Source organism: Athene noctua, chromosome 13, assembly GCF_965140245.1.
Source record: "Athene noctua chromosome 13, bAthNoc1.hap1.1, whole genome shotgun sequence".
NCBI lineage: Eukaryota > Metazoa > Chordata > Aves > Strigiformes > Strigidae > Athene > Athene noctua.
The window spans coordinates 21,181,910-21,197,671 of NC_134049.1; the positions used below are offsets into that span (position 1 = coordinate 21,181,910).

Sequence of the window (15,762 nt, forward strand, 5' to 3'; positions counted from 1 at the left end):
GACCAAGCCCCACAGGCAGCAATGCCCCAGCCCAACACACAGCAAAGGGCATCTGCAAGGACCATCTTGAGATCGTGGTGGGATACTGAACATTTATTTCTCCAGCTGAATGCCCGAGCCCAGCAATCCAATTCTTTCCTTGGGAGATGCCACCCTGCAACGCTCCCTCTTCCCACCCTCCCACAGGGACACTCACTGTTTCCAGCTGAGCTGAGGAACAAAAAAGTCATCACCCACTCCAAGTAGGTGGGTTGGCAATGGCCAAGAAAAAGATGCTCTATGTTTGGCAACAGTCCATGGAGCTAACTCAGCAAAGCCAGATGATAGGCAGCGAAGCCACCCTTTCCAATAATAGCACTGCGCGGCATGCAGATCACTCTTACTCAAGAGATCTCCAAGGGCTTAGTGCGAACTTCATAATAACCCCGTTTCCAGCACACAGGAATGCTGCTTGCAAAGCTAATCATTTTCTAGTGCATCTTCATTAGCCTTTAAACACTCCGCTTCTGGCTTCCTGCGTCTCCACAGCTGCTGGAGGCCCCAGGCCTGATCCTGCTCCCTTGCACAGCAGTGTAAAAGTGTAAAAAATCCACAGCTGAAAGCACATTGCTGGCTGTTACACCGGTGTCCGAGCATGCTCTTGGATGCTCACTGACTCATCACTCCCTTCAGCTCTGAGCTGACAACAGGCCTGCAAGACCCCCAGCCCACCCTGCCAATGTAACCTGGGTCTGACACAGTTCCTCCTCCACAACCCCACTTTTTAGCTCCAGCAACCTGCAGAGGTCTGTAGATCTCGAGGTCAGCAGAAATCCCTTCTCTCCTGAGCCCACATGAGACATTTCAACTACCAAGTCTCAGAATAAGAGGCAGCACCTTTCCCCTGCACCTCCCTTCATGCCACAGACCGAGAGGCAAACGCTCTGAAATACACCTTAACCCTCTCGTGAAGAAGAGTCTCTTTCCAGAGTAGCAAAATTATTTTATTACAGGAAAAGTCCAAGCACTGTGCCAAAAGCCCTTCCCAAGCCATGTGCAAATAGTCACACATTAAGAGCCAGCAAACTCCTCTCGTTGGCAGGCAGCAGAGCAGGGCAGAGTGATGCGGGCTTCAACTGGAAACATCAGCTCTGCCCAAGGCATAGCCAGCACCAGGCTCTCCATCAGTCCTGAGCCCCACATCCTCCTCTCTGCTCCCCAGGACCTGCTAGTGGGGTCCCTTCACGTTCTACCCTGCTCTGGGGCTGTTCACAGGGGCAGCTCTCCCCAGCCCACGCTCCTCTGCACCCATGTGGAAGCATCAAAAAACTCCCCCGGTTTTAACGGAGTCCCACAAGTGTTTCAGCTTGGCTGAACCAGCTTTTTCCCAGGAAAGCAAGTTTTAATGGACATTTTCCAGCCAGCTGGAAAGGAGCACAGCATCTGTCAGCACTTGCACTGCTCAGGTGTTGCCCGGAGGTCTAGACCAGAGCCAGCAAAAGCGTAAACGAGCATCTACCCTAGCTGAGAGGTCACCGGCTGCAAAGCTGGCAGTTCAGCCTTATAAAGCCAAGCTGAGGAAGACGTGGGGTTTCCATACTCTGTAGGTTCCAGCACAGGAAGAGCCCTGCCACATCTCGCGTTTGGGATGTAACACGGCGGGGAAGCGCGGCAACCCCGGGTGAGCCCAGCTTTCCCACCACCACTGGGGTTGGATGCGGGGCTGATTAGAGGGATTAAAGCCCAGCTCAGCAGCTGGCAGCAGGAGGGATGTGCTGGCAGGGGCCGGGCTCACCAGCCTGCAGGACGCCACGGGGAGATCTTGAAAGGCAAGGAAGATCTGAGCGGGTGCATAGCCATCCGGCTCCCTCTCTAACGAGGGACAGGAGCAACCTGCGGTTAGCAAAGAGCTCCCAGATGAAAGCGGCTCCATCCCCAGGATCTTGTTATTATTTCACAGATGCTTCTCACATACCTCTTCTTTATTGTTATTTTTCTAAGGTCTCTCGTTGCTCTAGATAAACGGTGTCTCTCCGGCTGCAGGCAGCAGGCGGCAGGGAAGGCAAGGCAGTTCCCAGGGGCTGCAGCCTCGGCTGCCCACGGCCCTGGCAGGGCCAGACACTGCCTGAACACATGTACTCCACCTCTGGGAATGCTCAAACGTACCAAGCAGTAGGGTCTGGCAGCAAATACCCCGGACGAGATCTCAGCCCACCTCCCCAGCCTCTTCCGCTCCTCGCTGGCAGGATGGGCTTTGCAATGGCTGGCTTCTCTGGGAATTGCTAAGAAATCTCAGCATGAAAAGCACCAGCAAGAGCAAACTGCCTATGACCCAGCCTTCACCTCTGCCTCCAGGCACGATTGCCGTAAGACAGTTTGAAATCCAAGCTGAGGAGATGTTGCTCAGCCCACCCCAAATCTGGCAGGGAAAAAAAATCCTTCCTCCTTGAAAAGCTAAAGCTACTAAATGGCAGCCAGCCACAGCTCGCTCTTTCTTTGCAAAGCAGCCCTGACCAGAACAGTCTCAGCTGGAGTTGCTGGGCAAAGGGACTGTACAGGGATGGGTGGTTCCCTTGTTGTAAACTGGGGCACCCAATCATGTCCTTGACCTCTTCCAAACCCCTACTGAGCTTTTGCAGGGTTAGCACAACAGTGGGATGTTAAGGGAAGGCAGCAAGGGGGAAAGGTAAAGGATTGAAAATAGATTGCAGTTTTGTTTCAACTATTGTAAAATAAAAGGTCCTGCAGCAACCATCACTGTACCAAAAAGCACTCCTGCCTCTCTGGCCACAAGGCAGCTGAACAGCAGATGCATTTTTCATTAAAAGACTTGTTAATATTGCAGGTTCCTGTTGCAGACCTGCTTTCCCAGCTCTGGCTGATTGCCGGAGAGCCACTTCTTCCCTCTCGCTCACCCAGCAGAGAGCGGCTTCACTCCCCTAGCCCTAAGCATCCCCTTCTGCAGATTGTGTCCCTCCCTTGACGTCTCCAGGAGCATCTCCATCCCCCATCAGCACCCCCCTGCACACACTCAACGCCGCTATCAGTGGGTAGCAAGAAAGTGCAGCCGCTCCAGACAGGACAAGTGGTATTGTGCCACCAACCTGGTGAGTGAAGGTAAATAAGAAAGAAGTTATCTGGCAATTAAAAGAAAGGCGAGAGCAGTCCCAACTGCACAAGCCCAGCGGCTGGTAGTAAAGAGAACTCATTTCCCCCTAATGAGAGACGACTACACTTCGTTAACTCAAACTTTCTCATTAATCACCTTTGCATTGTCTCTGTCTGCTTCATTGCTGTCAGGCCATGATAATATATGAAGAACGTTCATTTATCCCCCAACAACCCACTCAGTAAAGATATACAGTGCTGTGGAAATGGATTTACCCTGACATGCAGCTCCCAGCACAATAATGCTAATTTAGACATGCTGTTGAGTCAAACCCTTCTTTCTCCTCTCTCCTTTTATTTTATTTTAAAGCCAGCAGGTGCTGGGCTCAGCAATTAGAAGTGGCAGGCAGAACATCACAGGATCAAGGGAAGGCTTCTCTCCCTGCCTGCTCCCCTGCCCACGATGCCCAGCCTGAGCTGCTCCCCCTGGGTCCCTACCCTGGGTGCTGGCACCCAGGGGGGGGATGCACTGGAGCACCCAGTCCTGCTGGCACCTGCTCGTGGCATTTTGGGGCTCCAAAAAGCAGCACAGGAGCCACCGACATGCAGGAACATCTTGGCAGCATGGTCCCAATGCAGGCGATAGCCTCTCTCGGTCCCACCCGTGTTGGCTTTGCTGTCCCTCATGTTTCCCAAACATGCTGTATTTTATTGAAATCGTGTGCAAAATGCTGCCGCTGCCTCCCACGCAGCTGTTGGTTTTGCAGCAGGGCTCTGTTTGTTTGAGATTTGCTCTTGCAAAGAGGGGAGGAGGGAGCGGCAGGCAGCTCTGCGAAGGGGTACGTGGCCGGAACCTGTCATTTTTAAAAAATTAAAGGAATTGGAATGAATTCATTTTTAATTGATTAACAGGGACTTCAATACTGAGAGATGCGGCATGCAGAGGAGAAGAAAAAAAGGCAAAAATCCCTGGTTGTTGGACACGTTTCTTCTGGTAGAAAAGCCTTTTTAGGAGATTAAAAAAATCACGTTCAGATGACTTGGGAAGAAGGCAGTGAGAAGCAGCCAGAGCTGGCTGGAGCCCGGCAGGGCACCCGGGCTGTACCACCCCCACGGGTGCTGCGGTGAGTGTAGCCTCCAGCCCACTCGCCCGTGGTCCTCCAGCCCAGCCTGCCCGTCCCGGGAGGGACATGCCCTGCCATCAACAGAGTGGCGCCGGAGAGAGCCGCCCGCAAGAGTCCCCAGGGTTTGCCAGCTTGCAGGGAAAGGAAATATCAAACCTGTCTGGAAATCAAACAGCAGAGTCGGAACAGAAGGAAGAAAAGAAACGATGGGAAAACAAAACCTAAGCTGACACCCTTTGTAACTGAAAACATCCAATACAGAGAATCATCACCCCCAGTGGAGGTTGCTCGGGGGACAACACAGTTTCTCATCATCCCTTGAGGCTGCAGCAGCATGCAATGGAAATCCAAAGCGACTCCAACTCCGGAGCAGCTTCCCCAGCCACTGCTGGCCATCAGAGAGGGCCTGAGATGACGATGGACACTGCTCTCCAGCTGCAGGTTTCCGGTGACAAGCTCCGAGGCATGCAGATGCAGCGTGCGTAATTAAAAAGCCTCTTTGCTGGGGACGTGAAGGACATCGAGCTCCTGACCAGGGGGAGCGGTGCGGGAAGCCTATGGGTTTTCCCACCAGCAGCAGTGGTGAGGCTAACAACTTCTTGTGCAAAAAGACCCCTACTGCTGAAAGAAATCTTTCCTGCAGGTACCAAAAAACCCCTGATGGAGCCCAAACCTCATGTTTCACCCTTATGATGCTGTCTCCTCTGCCACCCAGTTGGCTGCAATGAACAAGAACCCCAGAAACCTCGCAGTTAGTCCAGAGCAGCCACCAACTAGGCGCGGATGAAAACCAGACAAAAGAAACCTGAGGATGCAGATTTCACGGCTCGCTAATACCTCATTTGAAAACATATATATTATCCTGAACATTAATGGAAGCCAGGTAAAAAACCCTGAAATAATAATAGTTGTTAAAATTGGAAATGGAATGCTGTTTCTCTGCTCATCATTGCAGTGATCTCTTGCTGATCTCCAGGCTGAAGCCATACTTTAAATATATTCACATGCACACATCAGGCACTGTGGAAGCAGGACCTCTGGCAATTCACACTTCCATCAATTAAAAATCCACACAGGAATCAGGAGTCACAGGCAGCAGAAAGCATTTGCAGTATGGCTAGAAAGGCCAAGGCAGGTAGAAACAGAAAGTGAGGAAGGAGGGGAGCAGGCACAGGGTGGATGCTTGCACCTCTGGAGGCTCCCCCGCCCCAGTCTCACCAGTCTGGGGCAGGCGCCTCCAGAGCAGAGCAATGTGGCACCCCTGGAGCACACAGGGCATGAACAGGGACCTCCCGAAGGCTTCCCAAGCCCACAGAGGAAAAGGATGGGAGCTTTTACATGACATGGGATTTTTCACCCTGACCCACCAGTGACATGCACCTGGAGGGTTTGCTGCCTGGCTGGACCCAAATGCAAGGAGCTGGCTGGAAGGGAGGGGGGTTCACAGCCACCGTCCCCAAACCACCACCACAGCTCCATCCCCACGCACCCACAGCCACGGCTGTGACGTGGGTGAGGATGGAGGACACACCACCGGCACCCACGGGAGCTGGCGCCTCATCCTGCCTACCCAGCTCCGTCCCAGGCAAGACAGTGGAATTAAGTGCAAGTTATAATTAAGACTGGATGTTTGAAGAGAAACATAATCTCCGTTCCGTGGGATTCGCCGGCACAACAGTAATTAACGTCTCATTAACATTCGCCTAATTAAGCAGTTTATGAAAGTGGATAGATTTGCATACTGCTCCACTTCAGCTTCAGTGCATCCAGCTATATCTAGGCACAGAGTTAACCCTTCCAGGACATTCCCAACTTCCTGCAAGACTTCCCAGCCTTTCCCTGCAAGGCCACGGCCTGCTGTGGCTGTGCATCTCACTGCATGGTGCTACCCAAAGCCAGCTAAAGTGTCTTGTCTCCATTGCATCTTTTCCAGACAAACCCATCCTGAACTCTGTTGGTTATCTGTTTTTAAAACCCTCAGCTGGTTTCAATGCTTTCCTCTGGATTCTCGACACATTCATCAGAGAAGCAAAAAAAGACTTGTAAGAGTTTCCGAAGATAGGGAGAAATGTCTCCAAAAACGTTTCATGCTATACCCATTTTCAAATGTTCTTTAATGTTTAAAAACAATTTCAAGATTAAAGATTCCAAAACAAAATTCCAAACACCAGCTTAAAAGCAGGATGCAACAAGATGTCTCAGCAGCTTCCAAAAAAGTTTTGACATGAGGACTACATCCCCTGTCTAAATGTGAGAGTCTTCCCCTCGTCGGGAGGAAAGGAAAACCAGCAAGCGCAGTGACAACCTCAGGCCCCCAGCTGATGTTCCATCCCTCCTGGGGACAGCAGGGACCAGAGCGACCATTCCCAGACAGACCCTGGAGCAGCGAGAGATGCATAATGCAGCCCATCAAATAAGACGCATCCCACACACAGCCCCTTAGCGATAAGTCACTTGAAGTGCTGGACATAACATTTTCCACTGCTAATACCAGCTTTCTCTTCTGGTGTTGGATTAGTAAAGCCGCTGCATCCATCATGTGCTTAAAAAGACCATGTGCAAACTTGCCTCCCCCTCCCGGCATCTCCTGGGAGGGGCAAATGAGCTCTCTAGTTAGTGGTTAATGCTTGGAGACAAGATGCAACTTTGCAGCAAATACAGTGGGAGAGAAAAATTCATGACACAGCCTTTCATTGAAAATCAATAAAGCCCAGACCTGCCTGTGATATACACACTCAATTTATTCCCTGCTTGGCTTGCTGCATCTTCACCACTGGCCCTCTCGGATCAGTGCAGGTCCTTGCTGGAGGATGCGGTGCCCCTGGTCACCTCTGCGCTCTGGGTCATGGCACCAATGCCAACAGAGCCACATTAGCATGGGATTATCAGCTCCCAGAGCCTGGCAGTCCCAGGCTGGTGGCCCAGTGCCCCTGTCCACAGCAAGCCATACTCCCATGGCTGTGATCCAGCACCCACAGCATCCCTCCCCACGGCGTGGCCGGGAGCAGGAGCCCAGCCGTGCCCTCATGTGGCAAAGGCAATTTCAAAGTTTTCTTCCATCACACAACAGGTGCCCACAGATACAGTGAAGTGCTGTGCTGGGCTCCACAGTGGAAACACTCCTGATTAGCACTTGAAACACCTCTGTCCTGAAAGCATGTCTTAATTTTCCCCTTGCCTAAAACCTTCCTGGAAGTGGTGATGGACCAAGCCATCCTCCTGAGACAAGCTGGGGCATGCTCCAGCCCTGCCTGAGCCCGACCCACAGGACACCCATCACTTGTCCTGTCCTACCCGCTCCAAGGGGGGCTTTGAGACCCCTGTGTGGCACCCAAAATCATTGCAGATTTAGGCATTAAACTTTGCCTTTAACTGTTTTTTAACCCTGCTTCCCCCCCCCCCTCCCATCTCCCTGCTGATGCAGAAAACTCTCCCAGAAGGGCACTTTGCCCATCCCCAGCTAAAGGGGGACCCCAAAAATGCTGGGGAGCCAGAAGAGCAGCTGCTCCCTCATGATGCTGGAGTTGCATCCCTAGGGTATCCTTCTTGCAGCCAAATACACATCCGAGCCAGGAGGCCTGCCCAGGGATGCAGGCAGGGGAGCTTCCCCACACAGTGCCTACCCACAGCCACCGCATCCCCTCCAGCTCTGCTCCTCCTCTTGCACGGAGTCCCACGCTGCCACCCTCACCCAGACCCACCAGAGTGGGACCTCAGGACAGAGGCAAAGAGCAGCCCCGACACCAGGGTGAGGGTGCCTTTGGTGTGGGGCAGGCTGCCCCAGGCTCTGAGTGGAGCAGCTGGGGGGGATATGGGGAGAGGTGGGTGCCTGACTGCGCTGGGGGCTTTGCCTTTGTGCCAGGCTCTGCAGCACAGTCTGACCTACTTTCTCCGGCAGCACAGCCATGCCAGCCACAGCAGCAGCGTGGGGTTTCTTCTCTCCTCTACCATGTACAGATGTCTTCTTACAAATCGGCAGTGGGATTGCAGAGGAGCTGGCCAGGGCCCCTGCCTTGCAACCTCGAAGCATCGGCTGTCCCCTCCCTTGCCTCTGGCCAGGATTGTCGCCTTTGAATGGGTGCCCTCCTTTCCCTACTGTTCCCTGAAAATTCACGGCACATCTCAGCCAAGAGGAGGATTTATTGATCGTCTTATCTGTGTCTAATCCCAGCCGGAGCACCGCGATAAACGAAGCCGGCTAAATAAAATGCCTTCCTGCAAGGTCTCTGTGTTGAGAGCAGCTGGCTACTAGCAGGGTGCAAAGCGGTGAGCAGCCCCCCAGGGACCCCAGACCCACCTGCACAGGGACGAGCAGCCCACGATGGCAAAGGCATTGAAGCGAGGATTAACATGCCGTGCTGCAAACAGCCATCCGAAGCTGAGGGCAGGGGTGGGGGGACAAACCAAACCCAAACCACTCCATCTAATCGATGGTAAGCAGTTTAAACACTGTTTCTCTGCAGTTCAGGGAGCCCTAATTCCAAGCATGACCTGAATCTCTTTAAAGAGAGGAGGGAGGGGAGGCAGGCAGACAAGTAGGGGGAAGAGCCAGAAATGCTGGGGATGATAATTTGTCCCTGTTCCCTCTCTGCAGAACAGCATCTGGGAGAAAAAGCACCTGCTAAAGAGAAGGGACCCCCATGGAGTGGAGACCCAATGGTGCCGTGCTCATGCAAATCCCTGTTACCCAGCCTGGACTGAAAACGCTCCACACAAGAGCAGGCAGGATGACGGATGCTGCTGTCTTTGCAGGAAGAGCCTGGGGTGCACCAGGCACAGCACCAAGCCACCTCCTCAGCACTGACAAGCCAGCAAAACGCACTCTGTCCCACCCTGACGCAAGGAGGGAGCAGGGGAGACATGAGAGAGCTCAGCCCAAACACAGCATGACCGTATCCAGGTTAACTGGCAAGTCTGCTGGGAAGCACAGGCTCTGCTTATAAAAAACATGGAATATATGCTGAGAGCATCCTAGAGCGGCAAGAGAGATGTTGGGGTGGCCCTGCTCTCTAAGTAATGGGTGCCAGGATGGTGATGGGCTGCAGAGGATGGCACTGGCCACGTGGGACCGAGGGCAAGTGTCCTTCTACCTGGGATTTTCAAAGTAATCATGCATAAGACAGCACTAAGAGTTACTGCCGGTTTTCCAAAGGGAGATGGGGTGTCAAGGAAGGGGAACTGAGACTGGCAGCAGGAGAGATGTGGTTTGGCACCTGCAGTCCCATGTGGAGGAGGAGGAATCACCGTCCCCTGCACCCCACTGGTGAGTGTCACTGAGTGGCAGTGCTCCTTCAGCAGGGAGGTGCTGGGGGGAGCATCAGCCCGGGACCCCACTCTGCATGGGAACAGACATCCCAGGTGCACTGGAACAGGGACAAGGCCACCAACCCAACAAGTCTGTCACCCCTGCGAGCCTATTCCTGGACAAGGCACATACAAGTGGACAAGAGCCTTTTCTTTAGCTCAGCACAGCCCCAAATCCACTACAGCCAATGGAGAGAGGAAGGGCTGCACTGGACTTTGATCCCAAGCTGTTCCCACCCTGCTGCTCTCCTGTCACCCCATGCCATGTCACACCCACCGCTCTCCCAAGGAGAATCACAAATCTGCCTTCAACCCCTCCTTGGAGGCATCAGCCTTGCCAGACCCCATGCCAAGCACCACAGAGTGAAGGGTTAATGGGTGATGGGGGAAAAAGGCTGGGATGCCTGGTCCCCCGTGCCCACTGCAGCCCCCCCAGCCCCAACTTCGGTAGAACCTGGCAGGGTGCACAGGGAGCTGTCAGGCCCCATCATGACTCACGCAGTCATTTTTCCCTTCAAGACAGGAAAAAAAAAAAGAAAATTAAAAAAAAATAATGAGGCAAGCAGTTGAAAAACTGGAGATAAACAGAGGGGAGAGGAGATGGAGGCAGCTAATGAGGTCCCCTTCCCCAGTGCAAGGGGCGAGGAGAGCACAGACACTGCCCTGGGCAGCTTCAATCCCACCCACCGGGCACAAGGAGCACACAAGGGACAGCACTGCCAGGCGCAGCCCTGGCACAGCCCTGGCACAGCCCTGGCACAGCCAGCAGCCACCCACAGGGCAGCTCCCGGGAGCCAGCCCCAGGGCAGCAGAGCAGTCAGCCTGAGGGCCAGGACACCCGGCAGCCCTTAGGCAGTGTCTGGTACAGTCACCTTAGCAAAGGGATGGGTAGGTGCGTTCACCAGGATACCCTGGCCCCATGGAACCGTGCTGCACTGAGCAGACTGGGATCAGTTCCAGATTTATTTTTCTCCCCCTCTCTCTAAAACGCCCACAAGCTTAGCAATGCTTGGTGAGGGAGGAAGCCAGAGCCCCCAACCCAACTCCCCGCAGCCCTCCGGCTTGCCCCTGGCTGAGCCAACCCCTGCCCCAAGGACTGAAAAAGCAGAAAAGCCAAAAAACCCTTGATTCTTACAGTTAAAATCAATTGTGTCACTTCAGTAACAAATTGGCCTGCCTGACTGGCAGAAATAGCTCTGTTAAAATATATATTTTGGTTGCCTTTCCCAAATGAGTTCACAAATGGGGAGGTTTTAAAGTCCCCATGAACAACGAGTCTTTCTGCTCCCTTCCCTGCACCCAGCAAGGTAATTATCTGGCAGGAGCCCTGCTGTTCCATGGCTGGTTACACCGCTAATTAGCAGGAACAAACCAGTCCCCCAGGGCACCCTGGGTCCATCCCCATGCCTCTGCCTTCCTCCTCCTCCTCACCCTGGGGCGCACAGCAGAGGAGCATCTTGTGTTTAGCACGGCAGGGCCTTGTCCTCCCCCCTTGGATGCCAGGGGTGCAAAAGTACCCCTGCCCACCCAAGGGACAAGGGACAGAGGGCAGAAGGACCACAGAAACTTATCCATTGCCAAGAGGCTGCTGCTTGCCATGAGACTATCTGGGGGATGAGGACACAGAGGAGAACACTGCTTCTGCTGGTACCAAGAGACTTACAAAGTTCATAATTTAGAGTCTGCTTCAGCCTCTTCTGGGAGGGATGCTTGGGAAGCAGAGGCTTCCCAGGAAGTCTCCTCTTCCCAAAAGGAAAGGAAAAAAAGCTCTGAGCCTGGAGGCATTTAGCCCACAGGAGTGGCAGGGCTGCTTTCCACGCCTGGACTTCTTTTTGCTCCTCATAAGCTTCCCTGTCTCCTCACCACCAGCTGCTGCCACCAGGCAAAAGCCACGTTTAAATATGCCACCCGCTTTGTTTGCAGAAGGGCACAGCACAAGTCATCCAGACACCAGGGTGACCGTCTGCTGAGCAGCATGGAAGGCAACCATGGGGGAGCACGGGGAAGATGCCCCTCTTGCACGTGATGCGCCGGGAGGAGCATCCCCCAGTGCCTGGCCCAGCAGCCGCGCGCCTTGCGAGATAGGAGGGAGCCGTCAGAGCCCAGACACCCCTACGAGGACAGCTTCGGGCTGCCAGGACGTCACGCGGCCGTCCTCCTCGCCAGCAGCAGGAAGGGGATCTCGATGGAGCACGCAGATGGATGCGCTCTCCATCCTTGGATGTCAGAGTGCAGACCAGCTCGGTAAGCTGAGGAACTCGGAAGAAAGCTCAGGGTCTCCAGATTTACTCCCATCCCTTCCTGATGCTCTAGGGCAAGACCTCCGAGGCCCCACTGTCACCAGGAGCAGGGACCTTGGATCTCAAGGGAGCAGCACAGCAAGAACTGGGGCTACTCTCAGCACTTAAACTGGGGACCCAGCACAGAAAGCCTTCCAACCTTCACAGCCTGAAGCTACTTATCCAAAGCTATACCAGGACTCAGAGAAGAAGCCCCAGATAATCACTCCAGGGGCTCCAAGACTTCATTGGACTGTACATACAGGCTGTCCTCCATCCTCCATCCCCCAAAGGTTCCCCTCTCCGGCCGTATGTCCACCCTGCCCCCGGGAGACCAGGGTAGGGCTGAAATTGCCAGCCGGTGCAAGCCCAGGGCTTGTGTGTTCCCAAGATCAGCCCACTGCCTGCTTGCTTCAGCTCCCCCAGGAGACGCAGGAGATGGTGCTGGTCCTGCGTACCAGGGCTGCCCCACAGAAAGAAGTCTGTGGGGAATCTCCTGCCACTAACGGGCAGGGCTCATTCCCATCTCCCCATCACCGTAAGGAAGACAGCTCTGCGCCCCACTGCCCCCCCTCTTCCTGCAAGGCTCTGAGGCCCCTCCACGTAGGGAGCTGCTCAGAGGCTGCACCACCCCGGATGGATGGGAGGAACAGGCACTCACCCAGACACCGTTCCTGGATAACTCAAGCTCCTCTTCCCATTCCCCCCACTCAACCAAGAGCAAGATCAGCCTGCCGGCAGCCGCGAGGCAAGCCAGCGACTGCTGCTCCACGCTCACCTGTGCTCTGCCCCTCCGGAGAGCGGCTTGGAGCTGCTCAGCCTTTGCAACAAACTCCCCTCCGCAGCAAGACATCAGCCTTTGGGTGCTGCTCGCCCCTTCCACGCGCTGGCTGCTCTGCCTGCCTTTGGGATTTTTTTCCTTCTTTCCCCCCCCCACCCCGGAGCATTTTGAATGTGCAGATGCCCCAGCTTCTTAAAATTCAGCCTGGGGACGTGGGAAGTGTTTTGGAACATGCCCAAGCTGTCTGCTCTGTGCGTGCGTGCTGCTAAAAACGATCCACCTACAACCCCCATCTCCTGCACCGCTTGTCAGCGCCGCCGTGCCTTTCCAAAGATAAGCAAGCTTACACACGCAGCCGGGATCAAAGCACCGGGAGCAACCCCTTCGGGCCGGGGGGGGAAACTTCTCTGCTCCGAGTCACCAGGCAAACTTTTTATGTAGCGGTGATGAATGAGAAAGGTGACAGATGGACAGCCCTGGGAACAATGTCCTTGAGCCAGTGCTGCCTCCTTCCCCTCCGCATCACAGCAGGAGGAGAGCATCACCGCTGCACAGGTAGAAAACAGATGCAGAAAACCCATTTACTTGCTATCAAAGAATGCAGCAGCAGGACTAGGAGGTGAACACAACCCCTCTTGTTATAATGAAGGTGTCACAGCGATGGGCTGCGCTATAAACACATGTTTGGGATAGCCACCTTGGCAGCCCTGCACGGCAGCTGAGCATCCACAAGGTAGCGCGGTCCAAGGGAGCGTAACACATCTCCTCCCAAGCAATTCCCAAATGCTTTATCAACAAATAAACGAGCTACAGAGATTTAATGACTTAACCTGTAAAACACTGCTGGAGAAGCTTGTCTAAAACACTAGCAAGCACTTCTCAGTGGGGTGCCCAACCAAGGTAAGAGAGCAACACCAACTTACACGTTCAGTATCTGGCCCCAGCAGACACCATGTTTAAAAAAAGGGAATATAAAGCACTGAGGCTGAGACCTGGTCAGGAGAGCCAGGCTGAGCCCTCCTGCCATGTGCAGAGCATACGATGAAGGCTCCAGGTCCCCAGGGGACCAGGACAGCAGGGTCATCTCCAGCCCAACAACCTGACTCTGGATTCACATCACAGGCTGTTCAAAATCAGCGACAAGGTTGTTTTTCCCTTTGCTTTTAAATCCCTCTAGCAATCTGGCCTTCAAGTGCTCAGCAATTCATTCAGGACAGTCTTCCCCCTCCCCAGCATCACTTCTCTGCAAATTTGAGTGAAATTGATATTTTCCTATCAGAAACATGAAATTTCAAACACACAGAACACTGGATTTGAAAGCTGACTTTTGTTGGGAAGGTGCCTGTCTCTTTGTTCACAAAAGGGCTCATTTTTCCTGGAAAAGGGCCCAGATTTTGAGTGAAAGATCAATAACATGCAGAAAACGGGCCCTTTTATTTAATTTTGCCACGATACCAAAAAGAAAAGAAAAAATCCAATGCTGAGACTGAATGACTTCAAAATATTTTGTATTTGTTTACCCCACTGCGATGCTGGAACATCTATTCAAAGGATCTCAATGGGAAGAATGCAGCCTTTGGGGCTCCCTTAGAGCATCCCTCTGTCACCTGCTGGTACCCCACTGGAGACAGCATCCCCGACACCACTCCAGCTCAACCTCAGCTCTTTCTGGGGAAATTATTAGAGATTTAACTGCTGCTTCCTCTGCCCTGCCTTGGATGGAGGCCAAGGAGCTCCCCCACCAAAACACTCAAGGATGACCCTCTGCCCATGCTAACTATGGGGAAGAGGGAATCAAACTTTTATTTCAGTTACAGCCTGGGTGGGGGGAAGAAAAAAAAAAAAGCACCAAGAAGACAGAGCATTCAAGATGCTGTGCAACAGTCATGACATGCTGCATCCTCCCCGATCCATATGGGGGAAAACTAACACTTTGGCAAATTTATGAAGATGTGTGAAAGTGATTATATTCCTGAAAATATCTCAAGTGGAACGGCCTACCTGGCATATTTTGTTAGTCATGAAACACGCTCCCTCCACCGACTGTAGTTTGTGGCTTCCCATCTGCTTAAATACTTTAAATACTAAAACTTTCTTATTTTTTTAAAGCCAAAATAGCACACCGGCGGCAGCAGCATACTGCTGACTCAGGGGCGCGGGACAGGGACACGTTCTCCCCTGGCAAAGGGTTGCAGAGGATGCCACACCAAGAGGGCAAGAGAGCAGAGGATTCACCACCAGGGTGATAAATCCTGCCTCTGGCCAAGAAACACAAGAGGCGAGTTTGTGTTAATTGAATTAAACCACCCTGCAAGGGGGCGCCAAGTGCAAACCAAAAGAAGAGTATTTTGGGTCAAGTGTGGTTGTGAAGGGGAAAAGGTTAAAGGAAAGAAATGGCTCTGGTTTGCCATTTTCATTTCATTTTGCCAGAAATAAAAGACAACAGTTGTAAAGCTTACAAGTCCCCACTGCCCAGCCCAGCTTTTAGTGAGAGATGAGGTCTACGGGCATTTGGTCCAGGGCAGCCGCTGCCCTGACCCCCCCCCCGATTCCTGCTTTCACAGGGGAAAGCACGAAGGGGATGCTCTTCCCAGGGGAGCTGGGGAAAGGCTCCCAGGCACCAGGGCTCACTAAACCCCGAGACACCGCTAGCATCCTCCTGGAGGGACCTGGCTGCCTCCCCCCTGCCCTGTCCTGCTCTTTAGTTAATAGCTTCTATTTTAAACCCCTGGCTGGAGTCGCTCTGACTGCTGTGGCAGGAGGTGGGGTGGGCATGCACGGGGATGCAGCCAGAGCTCAGCACCACGCCAGCATGCCGGGAGGAGCAGGCGAGCCCCAGCCAAGGCAGCTGCCTGCACACACAGGGCTTCAGCAGCAGGTAGGAAGGAAATCCAGCCAGGACTCCCTAACTCAAAGGAGATGGCCAAAGGGGAGCCACAGCAGCAGAAAAACATTCCCCCCCCCCCAAACAGCTCAGTCACAAGCCCATTCCCACCAGGCTTCCCTGGAGGTGCCCTTAGATGTGCTTGAGCGTCCTGCACCCTGCGAAAAATCTGGGTATCAAGAGCAACCAAGCATTTAACCACAAAGGGATCATTTTGAGTCATTCAAGCAGTTATCTACCAGTTGCACAAGGCGATGGCAATTGTGTCCTGCAAAGCGGCAGTGCCTAGTACTCACAGCATAA

At 53.4% G+C, this 15,762-nt stretch overlaps 1 protein-coding gene across 4 annotated transcripts in view; it reads right to left on the bottom strand.

The window, feature by feature from the left end:
• Positions 1 to 15,762, bottom strand: part of LINGO1 (leucine rich repeat and Ig domain containing 1) — a 166,575-nt gene that overhangs the window by 125,952 nt on the left and 24,861 nt on the right. The window contains exon 1 of one of the 4 annotated variants that reach the window (XM_074916616.1): positions 12,573 to 12,647. The exons of 2 other annotated variants lie outside the window; for them this stretch is intronic. In XM_074916616.1, the coding sequence (XP_074772717.1) occupies positions 12,573 to 12,647 (75 nt within the window). Of the gene's footprint in view, positions 1 to 8,508; positions 8,533 to 12,572; positions 12,648 to 15,762 lie in introns of those variants that run through there. One more of the 4 variants, XM_074916620.1, reaches the window with a different exon arrangement.